The sequence below is a fragment of the Camelina sativa genome, chromosome 9, assembly GCF_030686135.1.
Source record: "Camelina sativa cultivar CO46 ecotype springtype chromosome 9, ASM3068613v1".
In the NCBI taxonomy this organism is placed as follows: domain Eukaryota; kingdom Viridiplantae; phylum Streptophyta; class Magnoliopsida; order Brassicales; family Brassicaceae; genus Camelina; species Camelina sativa.
This window is the reverse complement of record NC_141888.1, coordinates 25,814,331-25,829,271: the sequence shown is the minus strand read 5'-3', so window position 1 is coordinate 25,829,271 and position 14,941 is coordinate 25,814,331. Positions and strand designations below refer to the sequence as shown.

Here is a 14,941-nt window from a genome sequence, read left to right as displayed (position 1 = left end):
CAAAATTACAAATTACTTGCAGAGAAAATAATATAAACACATGTATAGCTAATAAAAAATGTGTTTGTCGTTGATAATTTTTCTTGTAAACATCAAAAATTAACTCAAACAACATCAAATCAGTTTATCCTTCTTCTTTAGACCCAAAAATAAAAAAAAACCCCACGAAAATGTTAAAATCTAAAAATTACATGTAAGGGTGATAAGTCTGAAAGACGTTTGGCTGGAGTTAGAGTTTCTAGGATGTTCTCATCAACTATTTTGGAAACGTGACAGAATTTTGCCTCCACTAGCTCTGGTGCTTTCTCAATCAAACAAAACTCAAGATCATGAAACCCGTTGATGTCCAAGTATTTTAAAGCAGTGGCATTTATAACATAGCCTCCATCCCCCATTCCTGAGCATACAACTTCTATGGTAAGTCTCTGTAATGATGGCACCTCAATTATGAAATTTGCTACATCGGCATTACAATTTCTATACACGACCAAATCTTCGAGACAAGGGCAGCCAGAGAAAAGGTTGGAAACAGATTCTTCGTCTTCAAAGTCTACAAGGTAAAGGTGCAGCTCTCTGAGGGACCAAAACAAACAGGAAGTCGAAGATCTATAAGAATATTATACTTGAGTTTCAAGATCTCGAGTGAGTTATGACATCTACCTAAATCACTAGAAAAGTGTACAAATACTTCCTCATTAAACTGAAAATCCAATACCAATTTACGCACATGGCGAGAAAATGCAATTCCAATCCATAATCCCAACTCAAAAGCATCGCATTTCTGTCCGACTTCCAAATGCAGAATCAAAGATCTGCAAAGATTCTCTGAAAATCTATGGTCGTATACTCGTATTGGTGATAGATACAATCGAACTTGAGTTTGGTGAAATATTTTAAATGCTAAGTTGCTAACACACAAACAGAGACATGGGCCATATTCATTTGTTCCTTTGAAAATGCAAAAGGTAAGTTGGAAACTCTAATGCATCTTTTGGTTTGACCATTGCTATATACCTAATTAAATAAATAAATGTGGGTGCTAGATTCTTATTACGAACCCCAACTCATAACAGTTAAGCCGATTACCCTAGGATATGTGAAGTAGACTGATTTGCAGTTTTGCACTTTTCCATAGCATTTATCCTACCAATTACAAGAGTACGTATCAGCTTCACACACGAGGTGACATGAATTTGAAGCCCTAACCACATTGACCAACTCGTTGAGCATCTCACGTCTTTTTTCCAACTTCTCGAGCTCTTTAGATTCGATGGGTTTTGTGGAGAGAGTTGCTTTCTTCAATCGTCTTGCGTTCTTAAGGATGTATGTGGCAACTTCATGCTCACTGTCTCGTTGCCATTCGTATCTTGTCCACAAAAATGTCTCAAGATGGAACAACAAACATTCAGGTACACACTCTGGCTGATTCCATTTCCGGTCCACCAGATAATCTTTATCAAATCGCGTTGACTGAGATGAATGTAATATTTAAGATCAGTAAAATACCTGAAAGAGCACTGGGAAAAGACAAAAAAGGTAGTTGAATAATGTAATGACTTACGTCGATGAGCTTGAGGATTTGTAATTTAGGAGAACTATCAAGCATGAGCGAAAGAAGATTCTACCACTCTTCTTCGTTTGTATGGAGCTCCAAAGATAGAAGCTGATAGAAGCTTTTACCAGTAGGATACTTAATCTGCGCATCACGCAACATTAGTAGTACACAAAACAATGTAAGCCAAGTTGTAGAGAAAAACCCCCTGATAAAATCTTAAATGTAAATATTACCTGTAAGGGTGATAAGTCTAAGGAAAGACGTTTGGCTGCAGTTAGAGATTCCAGGATGTTCTCATTGGTTATATCACAAACGTCAGTGATTTTTGCCTCCACCAGCTCAGAAGCATTCGCAATCAGACAAAACTCAAGCCTATGGATCCCGTTAAGGTTCAAGTATTTCAAAGAAGGAGCATTTATCACATAGCCACCCTCTCTATCTCCATAGTAATCATCTTCAATGGTTAGTCTCTGTAATGATGGCACGGCAATAGTGAAATCCAGCTCCGTATTGCTTCTTCCATTTACGACCAAATCTTCAAGACAAGGGCAGCCACATAAAAGGTTGGAAACAAATGATTGGTTTTTGAAGTATGCATAGTAAAGGTGTAGCTTTCTCAGGACTTTTAAACAAACACGAGAAGGAAAGTATTAGAATAATTGAACCCTCAAGTTGCAATATCTCGAGTGTATCATTACATGTACACAAAACACTCTGAAATCTTCTTACTGAGCCTTCCTCCTGAAATGCAAAACTTAATACCAATTTGCGCAGATGGCGTGCAAAAGCAAGACCAATCAATATCCCAACATCCGAAGCATCACCCTTATCTTTAATTCTCAAATGCAGACTATCTAAAACAGGAGCTTTATGTGAAATCAAAGATCTGAAAACATCCGCTGAAAATGTATGGTGATGATTATTAAAATCAAACTTGAGATTTGGCAACAACTTCCAAAGAGATTTCCAACTTTTAGACAAAACACTCGTGGTTATGGCAGTTTCTGTTGGAAGTGAAGACAATATGTGCACAACCAAAGCTTCAGGCAACTCACTGATCCTGTCCTTGTTCACTCACCTCGATTTCTCAAACCTTCACAACCGATTTTGCTGTAAAAAGCAAAAAAAAAAAAAAACAAAAAAAAACTAAAAGAATTAAAGGGGTTCGAGGATTACAGTGGGAAGGGAAATAAAGAAAGCGAGAAGAATACCATTTTTGTTCCATTTTTTGTGAACAGAGAGACAGCTATCTGGTACAAAATCCAGCCGAGTACACGAATCCAGAAGCTTAGATATGATCATGGTGACGAGAGAGAGATTCAGCTTCAGAAACTATTCAATTTGGTTTGCGAAAGTATTAGCAAGCCACGAAACCCTAACAGAGTGAGTGACCCCAATGCTTAGAAGAAGAATCTGGAAGAGAAGAAGAAGAGAGTGTGTGATAAAAGTGAAAATTGCTTTTAAATGGGTTTGTTTGGTCACCGTTGAGGCCCAATATAAACCGTTGAGTCCGTCAACAACATTTTCTCGAGTTTTCTTTCTTAATTAGTAAGTGTTTGAATCCCCTCCATTAGCCATGGGCATTCGGGTTACCCGTTCGGGTTCGGATATTACCCGTTCGGGTTCGGGTTAATGGATAATGGAAAATAGAACCCATTCGGGTATTTTACTATGTTTGGGTTGGGTTCGGTTCGGGTAGTACCGGGTTCGGGTCGGTTTGGGTTACAATTTTCAGAACCCGGAAAAAACCCGAAAAAACTGGTTCTATTCGGTTTCGGGTAAAGTGTACCCGAACTCAACGAAAACTAGACCTGGGCACTAATACACGTTACCCGTACTCGACCCGTTACTCGGCTCGTACCCATCCCAAAAAAAAGGGTACCCGTAGCTTTAGGGTCGAGTAAAGGGTATTATATTTATATTACCCGTGAGTAAGGGACGAGTATAGGGTATTAGTTTAGTTTTCAATACCCGTCCCGTTACTCGGCCCTTTACCCGTTTTGCTACCCGACCCGTAAATACCCGTTAATATTTTGTATTATTATTATTATTATTTATTATTAATTTATAGAGTTAGAGTTAAAACCTAAGTTCAACTTAGCCTAACTGAATTAATATATTATTTTTATTTTCAAAATTCGTAATTTTATAATTTTGGAACTATATATTGCATAAATTTATGAATTTTTCATTTTTTGGATTTCAAAAGATAAAATTATTATTGCGATTATTAACATTTTTTATCGGGTATTCGTTTTCCGGGTAATAATAAAAGGTCGGGACGAGTAAAGGGTCAACTATTTTTTACCGGGTACCCGTTATTTAAGGGTCGAGTATGAGTAAATTTTTTCTGTTACCCGTTAGGGTCGGGACGAGTAAAGGGTCAGAGAAAATTCAAGGGTACCCGTTCCGTGCCCAGCACTAACGAAAACCCGAACCGAAACCCGAACTACACTTGAAATACATGAAAAAATCTGCAGTTTACCATCCTAAATCTGCAGGTTACCATCTAAAATCACATAACTATTACACATAACTAATGAAAACATAGAATATAACTCCAAATTTAACATCCAAAAACTAAAAGAGATAGAAAAGTGATAAGTGATAACAAATTCAAGTTGCTGAAAGAGTGAAAGCAAAGAAGAGTTTAGATGTGAAAGTGCAACATAGAAAATTAGAAATAGAAGATAGAAAGTTGAAACTTGGTGATTGATGTCTTTGATTTGAAATTTCCTAAAACAAAATGAAACAAATATCAATAACAAAATTGAGAAATTGAGAATAATGACAAATACAAAGAGTAGAGAGTAGAGACTATATAGTATATACTTAAACTAACCATTCAAAGTTCAAACTATAAAGATCATCTGGGTGACTCATTCTCAAGATTAGCTGTCCAAATGCGTGAATTCAGGTTTATACTCTATAAAAAACAAATGTAAACCGTAAGAACAATCAGAATCATATTCAAAATTGTAGAAAGAGTTAAAGTGTTAAACAATAAAAAGAAAACTTACCTCTCAAAAGTTCATCATCATGCTCAACTTCCGAAAGCAAATGTTCTACTGTGGAGACTCCTTTTTCATTGATATGAATTTCAGCTTTTAGCCATTGCTCGGTGCAGATCAACACTTCTATCATTTTGTGTGTTAAACAGCTCCTATACGGTTCTAAAATTCTACCACTAGTGCTAAACGCAGATTGATAGGCTACTGAAGACACTTGCATTGCAAGTATGTCCTTAGCAATTAGAGACAAAATCAGATACTTCCCGCTGTTGACCTTCCACCAAGATAACAAATCGTATTCTGTACCTTTAAGAATACTTGGTTTCTCCACATTATCTTTCAAGTAAATTTCCAACTCATTAGAGGAGCTGTACATTACCTTTTCCATCACCATCTCATCAAATACGTTTTCCATGTCAACAATACCTGCTTTCTGACAAAAATCCGGTGCAACTTGCTCTCGGGTCTGCGACTGGGAAGATGATCCATGTGATTGAGAAGATGAACCAGTCTTGTTTAGTAAACTGTTTCTACTGTACTCATCATACAAGTCCTTCAAGATACTATTCAAATCATCTAAAAGATGCACAGACTCCATACTGCCTTTCCCATACAAAGCATCGAAACAGAGCTCAGCAAATTTCGTTTTCTTTCTAGGATCAAAAACACTTGCTACTATCACCAGCCTATTCATTTCAACTTGATCTCCAAATGGATCCCAATATTTTCCCAACTTTGTTAACATAGACAAAGCTTTCTTTTTCAAAGGGTCTTTAGGATCTGTACTTGTAGTTAACTCACTCAGGTTCTTAGTAACAGAAACTATCTCATTGTAGAGTTTATGAGAGGCAACCGTATTTGAAGCAGAAAGAACCAATGTGGACTTATAAAATATGACAAGAGTAGAAACCAACCTCTCAACTTCATCAAAGTCAGATGGCATTGGTGGTCCAATCCTTTTTGTTCCATCCACCTTTTCTAGAAAGTAATCGTTATACACTTTATCTTCAGCCTCCATCCTCTCAAATGCCAATCTAAACTTCAAAGCTTGATCTAACATGAGGTAAGTCGAGTTCCATCTTGTTTTCACATCCAAAGGTACATTTCCCCTTTTAATCTTCACTGCCTCAAGTCGCAACTCAAATGATTTGAGTCTGTTTGCTGTAGCTCTCACATACTGAATACCATTTCGAATTCCAGCCACACTACTGTCGACCTCTTGTAAACCTTCTCTCACAACCAAATTCAATATGTGCGTAGCACACCTCAAATGCATATACTTACCTTTCAATATCAATGCATCATCTCCAATGTTCTTCATAGCTTTCTTAAATTTAGTCATAGCAGAACTATTTGCTGTAGCATTATCTACTGTGATGCAGAACACTCTCTGTATATCCCACTCGGCTAGACACTGAAGGAGAACATTACAGATTGTTTCACCCTTATGATCATCAACACTCTTGAATCCTATGACCATCTTCCTTAACTTCCACATATCATCCACAAAATGAGCAGTTATTACCATATAACTCGCTCCAGTAGTTGTTGAAACCCATATGTCCGTAGTCAATGACAACCTCTGTCGGTTCTGCCCAAGAATCTTCTTCATAGCTGCTTTCTTATTGACATAAATCTCCATAATATCTCTCGATGCTGTCCTCCGAGAATGAGGTTTATACATTTGAGCCTTGGAGCAGAAATGTCTCCAACCCAAGCACTCTACGAATGATAAGGGTAGCTCTGCAAGTACTATCAACTCATTGGTAGCCTCTCTAAATATTGCTTCTGAAACTTTAACTGCCCTAAGACTACCACCAGCACCATCAGAAGTAAAAACAGTTTGAGTTGGATCATTACCGTTAGCATCTTTCCATACCTTGTATTGTTTGCAGAACAATTCAAGATGCTTCTTCATTGTAGAAGTCCCATTTCTAGTCTCACAGGCCAAGTTTCTCCCACAGTAATGGCATTCGCATTTGTCCTGTTTTGGTCCCTTCTTGGTGAAGTGATCCCAAACCCATGATCTTGTCTTCATCTTCTTACCAGAACTATTACCTCCTCCATCGTCACTAACTCTCTCTTTCCTCTTCTTCTTATTTTCAGAACCAGGAGTTTGAACATCATCATCGGATTTAGAGTCGGATCCACTTAGTTCAAGTTCAACATTATCATCGGGAGGATTTGGCTCAGAAGAAGACGCCATCTGCATTTTAAAAACACAAACAAACCAATTAATCTTTACTCTTTAGGATCGTAAATCAATAGAATGATAGATTAAGAAAATTTCAAAACCAGTAACAACTAACAACAACACAAGAAGATGACAAAATTAGTAACAAATCTAAAACAAAACAAGAAGATGAGAATCAATTCTAGTAACAATCTAGAGATAAAAATCAATTTAACAATCTAATTAGCAGAAATCGTTTAACAAAAAGCAATTACCAATTAGCAATCAAATTTAGCAATCGATTTTAACACAAATCAATTCAAAAATCTAATTTTGTTTGTCATTTGATTCAAAAGAATAACAGAATTGAGAGAAAGAAGAAGAACCCTAAAAAATCAGAAGTCATACCTCTGAGTGATTTCGCGACAAGGCTGACGGTGGTGAGTTTATCTCCTTCGACGGTGGTGAGTTTATCTCCTTCGACGGTGACGATAAGGTCTCCGCAGAGTTAGAAGCAGGTAGGATTTCCAGGTTTGTCTCTGGAATTTAGAATAGATGATGAATAATTGAATATATATCGAATCAAACTCGAGAGATTTTAGGAAACTCAATCGACAAAAAATTACAAAACAAAAGGTAACCCTAGTAATAACCCTAAATGCTTCATATGTCGAGAGTCGAGTATTATGTTGCTCGGGTCTGTGGGTACCCGAATGGGTATCGGGTATTATCCAACCCTAACTCGAACCCACGGGTTCTGGAAAATAGAACCCAATAGGGTTTTATAGCTATACCCGAACCCACCCCGAACCCAGTTTTTCGGGTCGGGTTCCGGGTTGGGTAATCGGGTTCGGGTTTTATGCCCAGGGCTACCCTCCATATTATTAAAATTAGTAAGAAAAGTTTGGAATTCGAACTTCTGAGGAATTTGATTGACTAGAAGCTTCTGTATTTCACTAGAATCCTAGGAATTCTCGCTGGGATTTTGAAGTTAATGCTTCGTTCTCCACCGAAATTATAGTCGCTAGCTGTCCCAATTTTGTTTTTGGTTTCATGCTTAATTTACCATATACAGATTGTAAAAGTATAGAAAAACATACAAGTAATAAACTCATTTGGAACCGCGTCAAGCAAACGCTTTTTATTCAATCTTATACAAAAACTTATATTTTTTACAAAAGACGAAACTAAGTTCACTCTCATATCTATCTAACATAATACCCTGTGTAGATTAAAGAGAAACTAACACACTTTCCTTCTAAGCCTTTTTATGATTGCTTGAAGGTTACAACTCTCACGACTTTATCCCCACAAGTGCTAGTTTTTTTTGTGGCTAGCCTTCATCCTTTTATACTTGCACACTCGATTTCTAACCTAAATCTTTGTGCATCCTATCAATAAGGAAATATCCTTGATCCCCAAGAATATAACTTCTTTATTCTCCTATCGAGATATACTCTCAATATCTTCGAGTATATCACGATTGCTTCTCCCTTCCAAATCCCATGCCTCGTCATCTTGCCCAAAAATCTGTCTCCACGTCAGCACTCCATGCCACGTCAGCTAATCATACCTCTGGGACTCTCCACATCATCGTGTCACAGACAGAGCTCTGATGCACTTACAATCTCTCCCTTTTTGATTGAATCTTGCCACACAAGCACTTACAATCAAACCTGAGAATACACAGACAACAACAACCAAGACAAAAACACACACATACAAACCAAGATATTTCAGCTCTCAAGAACACAAACGATTAACCCGACAAGAACTTGTTAAAATAAATTGGATCGTCAAACAACCCAAACCGATTCTTAAAATCAAAAACCAACAAGTCTTAAGTTTCAATAGGGAACAAAAAACAAAAATAAACAATTGCTCCCCCATAGTCCAAACTCCCCCTCAAGCTTCAGAATCAGACTCATCTCCCCCTGCTTGTTTGGCACAGATTAGTCAAAAACATCAATAGAATATGCTAGAAACAAAGTAGAATCAGAGAGAGTACTACTTACCAGCGTCCAAGGCGTCTTGCAGAATCTTGATAGCCGACCGGATGGCTTTGCGCTCTGCAGACAAACCACTTCGAGGAACAGACTCAGCAGGTACTGATGCAGTCTTCTTTCCCTTGGTCGTCTTCGTGGCCTGTGGCTGAAGACTCGGAACAGGTCGCTGAGCTTCTAAGAGCTGATAAATGAGGCTGGGAAACGGCAACCGGAAACCAGATTGAGCTTGTAGACCCAACTGTATGACCTGATCGTAGATCATTCTCCCAAAGTCGAACGGAATGTGATGCATAATCATGTAGATCACCATGGCTTTGTTCGTTGAGATATATCTGGTGTTCACCGTTGGAGACTAGTTGCTGCAGCAGATCTTATGCAGCTCTTTGATGACTAGGTTCTTGATTGTTGTAGCCACTAGCTGTTTGCAGGACTTCACTTTACCACCAGAGAGAAACAATGCCATATCCTCCTCCAGGATAGCAGCAGTCTGCAGTCGCTGTTTGCGCACATCAACGGATTATAGACCGAACAAAGCATTGATTCGACCAGGTGAGAATTCATACACCCAGTCACGAACAAGAACATCAACCGAATCCCCTTCAATCTTCACTGCAGGGAGATTTGCCCAAAACTCATACACCACATCCGAATCAAAAGACCAGACTTGAGAGATGGTTTGCAAGAGACCGGCTTGATCAATCAGCTCTCTGGCCTTATCATCCGCACCCAGAGAATAGCTAATTTCGGGGGCAAGGGTTCATAAAGCAAAGAAGCCGTACCGTCGGGCTGCTTCAGCGGATGTGAACCGTTTCACATCAAACTCCTTCGAAGGGCCGCTGCGAGAAGTTGAGACGCCCTTATCCTTGGCGAGAAACGAACGCTTGGAATCACGGCTGTCGGCATCAGCAGTCGCCTGTCTCTTGCGCAGACGAGACGAGATTCCCTGACTCGACATAACAGTCTTGGGAACATCACCAGTGAGATCAACAACCGGAAATTGAAATGGCACCTCTCTTGGCGGAGAAGATGAAGAGTCACAGGTTTCGTCGTCCTCATCGGTAAACGAGGGTGTGGATGTGAGATTCTTTGGAACAGGAATTGCAGTAGTGGACTCGTCGCGAGGCTCATAGACAACCATTGTCGTAGTAGGGTCGATCGGAACATGGGAAGTTGATGGAGGCAATGATGACGGTGGTGTGTGAAGCTCCTCTTCCGAGCTGGAATCATAGTGGAAGCCACTAAAGACATATTTCATGGTGATTAGAGGGTTGAAGAACGAAAAAGACAAGAGATGAATTAGAAACTTAAGCGGCACAAGATTGAAATCGCAGAGGTCATGAGGAAAACGCCAAAAACCCTAGCTGCTCCTTTTATACACCTTCATGTGTCTCAATGGGCTGCAAGGACTCGGCCCAGAATTAAAAAGCAATCCTGAAAACACTCAATTAAACCATCATTATACACTGAATCTATTTCCTTTTTCGACATTTAGTCACAATTAATGACAATGCACTAATAACTCTCATTATTCCCTTCCTTTTTTTTTAAAGAGCCAACTTATCAGATTCATGAACCAAACTCTGATAACACACAGCCACTAATGATAAACTCTAAGGGACCCAGATCGAGAATTAAACACACATGAGCAAAGCCTTTTATTTTTTTTAATTATTAAGAACAAAAACCAGGACACTAATCATACATGTGTCATGTCAACCACTTGTTCAGAACCTTTGCTAGGAACTATCACATTCTCTTGAATTGTCGAAGATCAGCGAACTGTTGCACGTGGGTAGTCTTTCACACTGTCATGCCTTAAGTCTACAATCCATCCCAACATATTAAGGCAGCTGGAGATCATCTCTTTGAAGAGCACACATTTTTTTTTTTCCACTCAGCCTTTTGATAGCTGTTTCACGGCCTTGAACTTCAGTGACATCACTTGATTTTGTCAATCACTGATTCTAGACTTATCATTCAACAGGACATTGATCCTGAGAATATGTGCATGTCTCTTCACAGCTCTATGACCTCTTTAAATCATGACAACATTTAACAGAACGGACAGACCGGCATGACAGGCAGCAATTTCCCACAGCCATTTTTAGAGTGTTGATCTTCTATATATTCCAGGATTTGCATGATCTGTCCTAGCGCATGTTCCTGTCTCAGATCAACACAACTCAGAGAAAGAGACTAGAGTTCACAGGCACCAATGGCTTAGTAAACAAATCAGCCAACTGAAAAACCGTGCTCATATGGTCAATCTCGATCAGTTTCGCCTTAACTAGTTCACAGACAAAGTGGTGTCTAATATCAATGTGTTTAGTTCTAGAAAGCTAAACATGATTCTTAGAGATGTTTATTGCACTCAAATTACCACAATGAATTAACAGAGTATCAGAATCCATACCATAGTCAGAAGATGTGTGCCGCATCCACAAGGGTTGTGTGCAACAGCTGACTAAGGCAATGTATTCAGCCTCAGCGGTTGAAAGGGAGACACTGTTTTGCTTCTTGCTATACCAAGATATCTGGTTGTTGCTCATGAAGAAACATCATCCACTTGTACTCCTCATACCCGATCCAAACCGCTGTGCCCACTCTTTGGCACAGGTGCTTTGAGATATGAAAATCCCATCAGCTGATTGTTCAACTTTCAATTCCAGAAAGTATTTTAGCTTTCCCACTATACTCATCTCAAACTCCTATGACATACTCTTCACAAACTGTTTCACCAAAGGTTGACAAGTGAACCAGAAGATGGTATCATCGACATAGCTCTGAACAAACAATGTTTTGTCTACACTCCCGCGAATGTATCCTTGATCCAGAAGGAACATAGTCAACCTCTCATGTCACGCTCTAGGTACTGCTTGAGACAATACAGAGCTTTCTTCAGCCGATACACATGCTCAGGATGTTGTGAGTTCTCAAGGCCTTTTGGTTGCTCAACAAGGACCTCTTCTTTGTTTCTCACAATGCATCCACTGGCACCACTCTTGTTCTTGACACTCCAATTCATTGCCACTACATTGACATTAACAAGGCGATTAGTGAGATTTCACACATTATTCCGCTCACATTGTCCCAACTAATCTTGCATTGCAGCAACCCATAATTGTTCAGAAGGTGACTCCTTGTGATTCTTCGGCTCAATAGTTGAAACAGAATAGGCCTGTTGAAAAAAATCAGAGTCCTGAGAAACAGTGTCAGAAACAGCAGCCTTCTGATTCTTTCCAGTCAGGTGAGCAAAAGTAATTTTCTTTCCTCTAGTAACTCTACCCCCCTGAATCGCACCAATAACAACATTAGAGGAGTGATTCCATTGAATCTGAGAAGACGAAGAAAGAACATCCGATGAAGACATGGGGCTGATCGAGTCACCATGGCTTGGAGGTTCTTGCTCTTGCTTCTCATCATTTGTTACCAGGCCCTTGTCATCCAGAGAATAGTAGAGACATCCAAACACATGAGAGTAGCTCACTGTAGGATATTTTCCTTTCCACAACTCATAGGAAGTCTTGTTGGTTCCTGATTTAAAATACACTCGGTTGATGATGTAGCAGGCTGTATGAACAGCTTCACCACAAAACCAATGAGGAACCATATTCTCATGTAACATAGCTCGTGCCATCAACTTCATTATGCTCTGATGTTCTTGGGACAGAGTATTGACGAATAAGACCTTGATGACCATAGAGCTGATCAGACCTGTCATTCTGTAATTCTCCTTCATGATTACCACGAATAGTTAGGAAAGAATGCTTTTCACTCTTGTTGCAAGGACCACATATGAAGTGAGGGTCATCCTTCAGCTCAGGAATTCCATATGCAGCTTCTTGATTAGCAAGCCTCATCGTTGTGCATATATTCAAGCAACCAAGTTTCTGATGCCACAGATCAGTGTCCAATGCAGTGGTTGTGTTGACGCACTGCATTGCTGAGTCCCACATGTAACAGTTGTTACTAGCTCTCCTTCCTCTGAACTGAACAGATCTTTGCTGATCAACTACCTTGCACCCCTTCTTAGGAAAAGTAACATCCAGACCTTCACCACACAGCGGACTGATGCTTATCAGGTTTGCCTTCAAACCATCAACCAAGACAACATCCTTTAGGTGTGGTTGAGAGTCACCACCAGTTGTACTCTTGCCTCGGATTATTCCTTTTCATCCATCACCAAAGGTAACTCTTCCTTCATCAACAGCCTCTACATTTGACAGAGTGTTAAGAGCACATGTCATATGCCTAGAGCTTCCACTATCAAAGTACCACTTGGTCTGATCACCCTCTCCTCTTTTGGCTGTATATGCCATTCGATAGTCGAGATCATCTTTCCTGATTACATCTTCTTCTTCTAACCAGACCTCGTTTTCCTTGATATTTTCAGCGCCACTCGGTAGCACTACAGAGTTATTCAAAGACTCACCCCTGCTATCTTCTTTTCTTCCCTGAGGTATGACAACGGACTGCATAATCTCTACTAACTGATTAAACTTAACCTCTTCTAAGTTTAGAGACTTGACTACAGCAGACATGTGCGGTTGAAGCTTATCAGACAAACTCCCGAGAAACTTTTTCACCATTGACTCATCGCTGTATCGTTTTTCCAAAACTATAGCCTTTTTGTGCGATTTCATTCAATCTACTGCTGTAGTTAGCAACAGATTCATTTTCAGTCATGTGAAGTCTCTTAAATTCAGATGCAAGATTATCCAATCTGGTGCACCTAGCACTGCTTGTGCCTTCAAACAAGATTACCAGACAGTTCCATGCTTCCTTGGCAGCCACACACCCTTGTACTCGAATGAAGATCTCCATTGGCAGAGCATTAAAGATAACCAATAATGCTTGGGAATTATACTTTGATTTTGCTTTTTCCTCAGCTGTCCATCTGGTCTTCTGCTTGGGAACAAAATCACCTTTCTCATCCTTGACCATAGGAGATGACCAGCCCTCCTCCACAGCACTTCAGGCTTCCACATCAATGCTCAAAATGGTCTGCTTCACCATGACTTTCCATCGCCCAAAATTCTCAGAGTCAACTTTCAGTAGTTTTGGTGACACAACGAAACCCAGTGATTTCTCCATACCCATGTCGCAAGATCTCACCTGTTATAAAAGGATATCAGAACTTTAATCAGGTGTCTGCTCTGATACCAAATGTAAAGGTATAGAGAAACACACAAGCAATAAACCCACTTGGAACCGCGCCAAGCAAACACTTCTTATTCAATCTTATACAAAAACTCCTGTTTCTTACAAGACTTGAAACTAAGCTCACTCTCCTATCTATCTAACACAACACCCTGTGTAGATTTAAGAGAAACTAACACACTCTCCTTCTAAGCCTTTTTATGATTGCTTGAAGGTTACAAATCTCACAACTTTTATCCCCACGAGTGCTAGCTCTTTTTGTTGCTAGCCCTCATCGTTTTATATTTGCACACTCGATTTCTAACCTAAATCTTTGTGCATCCTATCAATAAGGAAATATCCTTGATCCACAAGAATATTACTTCCTTATTCTCCTATCGAGATATACTCTCAATATCTTCGAGTATATTACTATTGCTTCTTCCTTCCAAATCTCACGGCTCGTCATCTTGCCCAACAATCTTCCTCCACCTCAGTACTCCATGCCACGTCAACTGACCTCTAGGACTCTCCACAGCATCGTGTCACAGACAGAGCTCTGATGCACTTACACAGATCATATATTGTTGTTAATCCTCCTGAGTGTGCAAAATTCGTATGTGATGATGGTCTTCTCTTTGTTCAGGTCCCAGCTTCTCGTTTACTTCCTCAGATCGACAAAGTTTCATGTCTGAACTTGATTCCCTGTCCGTACTGCCTTTGGTAAGTTTCAATTATTTAGACTTATTTCCAGATGTTTGTTTCTCAAGTTTTGGTTTCTTAAGATTGTGGTTTGTTGTATCTCATGTAGTCATGTGAGAATTGAGAAGAGCTAATCAGTTTCTTTTTTCTTCTTTTTTTTTATCGTCTGCAGATCCGTTTGTTGATGCGAATGTTGAGGACTTCGGTGCAGGAACAAAGGAGTACGTTCACATTCTCTCGCGTCCAGCAACTGAATGGCAGAAAAAGCTTGACAGCAGTCCAGAGATAGAAGAAAGAGTAAAGTTACAGGCTTACAGCAAGATACTCAAAGGACCTCAAGAAAGAAGTTTGTTGC

The 14,941-nt window shown here is 39.5% G+C and overlaps 2 protein-coding genes and 1 pseudogene across 3 annotated transcripts; all 3 read right to left on the bottom strand.

Moving 5' to 3' along the window:
- Positions 1–1,018: 1,018 nt before the first annotated feature.
- LOC147938757 (FBD-associated F-box protein At3g49020-like) lies at positions 1,019–3,007 on the bottom strand (annotated as a pseudogene). Its single transcript, XR_015566180.1, has 4 exons — positions 2,767–3,007; positions 1,789–2,665; positions 1,562–1,696; positions 1,019–1,470 (listed from the first exon to the last, which is right to left on the bottom strand). The product of XR_015566180.1 is annotated as an FBD-associated F-box protein At3g49020-like (transcript).
- Positions 3,008–4,446: 1,439 nt separating this feature from the next.
- On the bottom strand, positions 4,447–9,055 carry LOC147938756 (zinc finger BED domain-containing protein RICESLEEPER 2-like). The gene is made up of 6 exons (XM_087465754.1): positions 8,755–9,055; positions 8,408–8,415; positions 8,197–8,269; positions 7,148–7,278; positions 4,576–6,772; positions 4,447–4,481 (listed from the first exon to the last, which is right to left on the bottom strand). Exons 1-6 carry the CDS (start codon positions 9,053–9,055, stop codon positions 4,447–4,449), a joined length of 2,745 nt encoding a protein of 914 aa, XP_087321880.1.
- A 4,283-nt stretch (positions 9,056–13,338) lies between these two features.
- LOC147938755 (uncharacterized) lies at positions 13,339–13,689 on the bottom strand. Its single transcript, XM_087465753.1, has one exon. The coding sequence runs from the start codon at positions 13,687–13,689 to the stop codon at positions 13,339–13,341; it is 351 nt and encodes a 116-aa protein (XP_087321879.1).
- Positions 13,690–14,941: the final 1,252 nt, after the last annotated feature.

What these genes read in the sequence shown, in the direction of transcription:
- LOC147938755 (XM_087465753.1), bottom strand. Translation starts at nt 13,689, where the DNA reads ATGGTCAAGGATGAGAAAGGTGATTTTGTTCCCAAGCAGAAGACCAGA.
- LOC147938756 (XM_087465754.1), bottom strand. Translation starts at nt 9,055, where the DNA reads ATGGTGATCTACATGATTATGCATCACATTCCGTTCGACTTTGGGAGA. An exon ending in TATACTCGAAGATATTGAGA is followed by an intron (nt 7,279 to 8,196) that starts GTATATCTCGAT and finishes TCTAAATTCCAG; the next exon opens with AGACAAACCTGGAAATCCTA. An exon ending in TGTCGCGAAATCACTCAGAG is followed by an intron (nt 6,773 to 7,147) that starts GTATGACTTCTG and finishes TTTAAAATGCAG; the next exon opens with ATGGCGTCTTCTTCTGAGCC.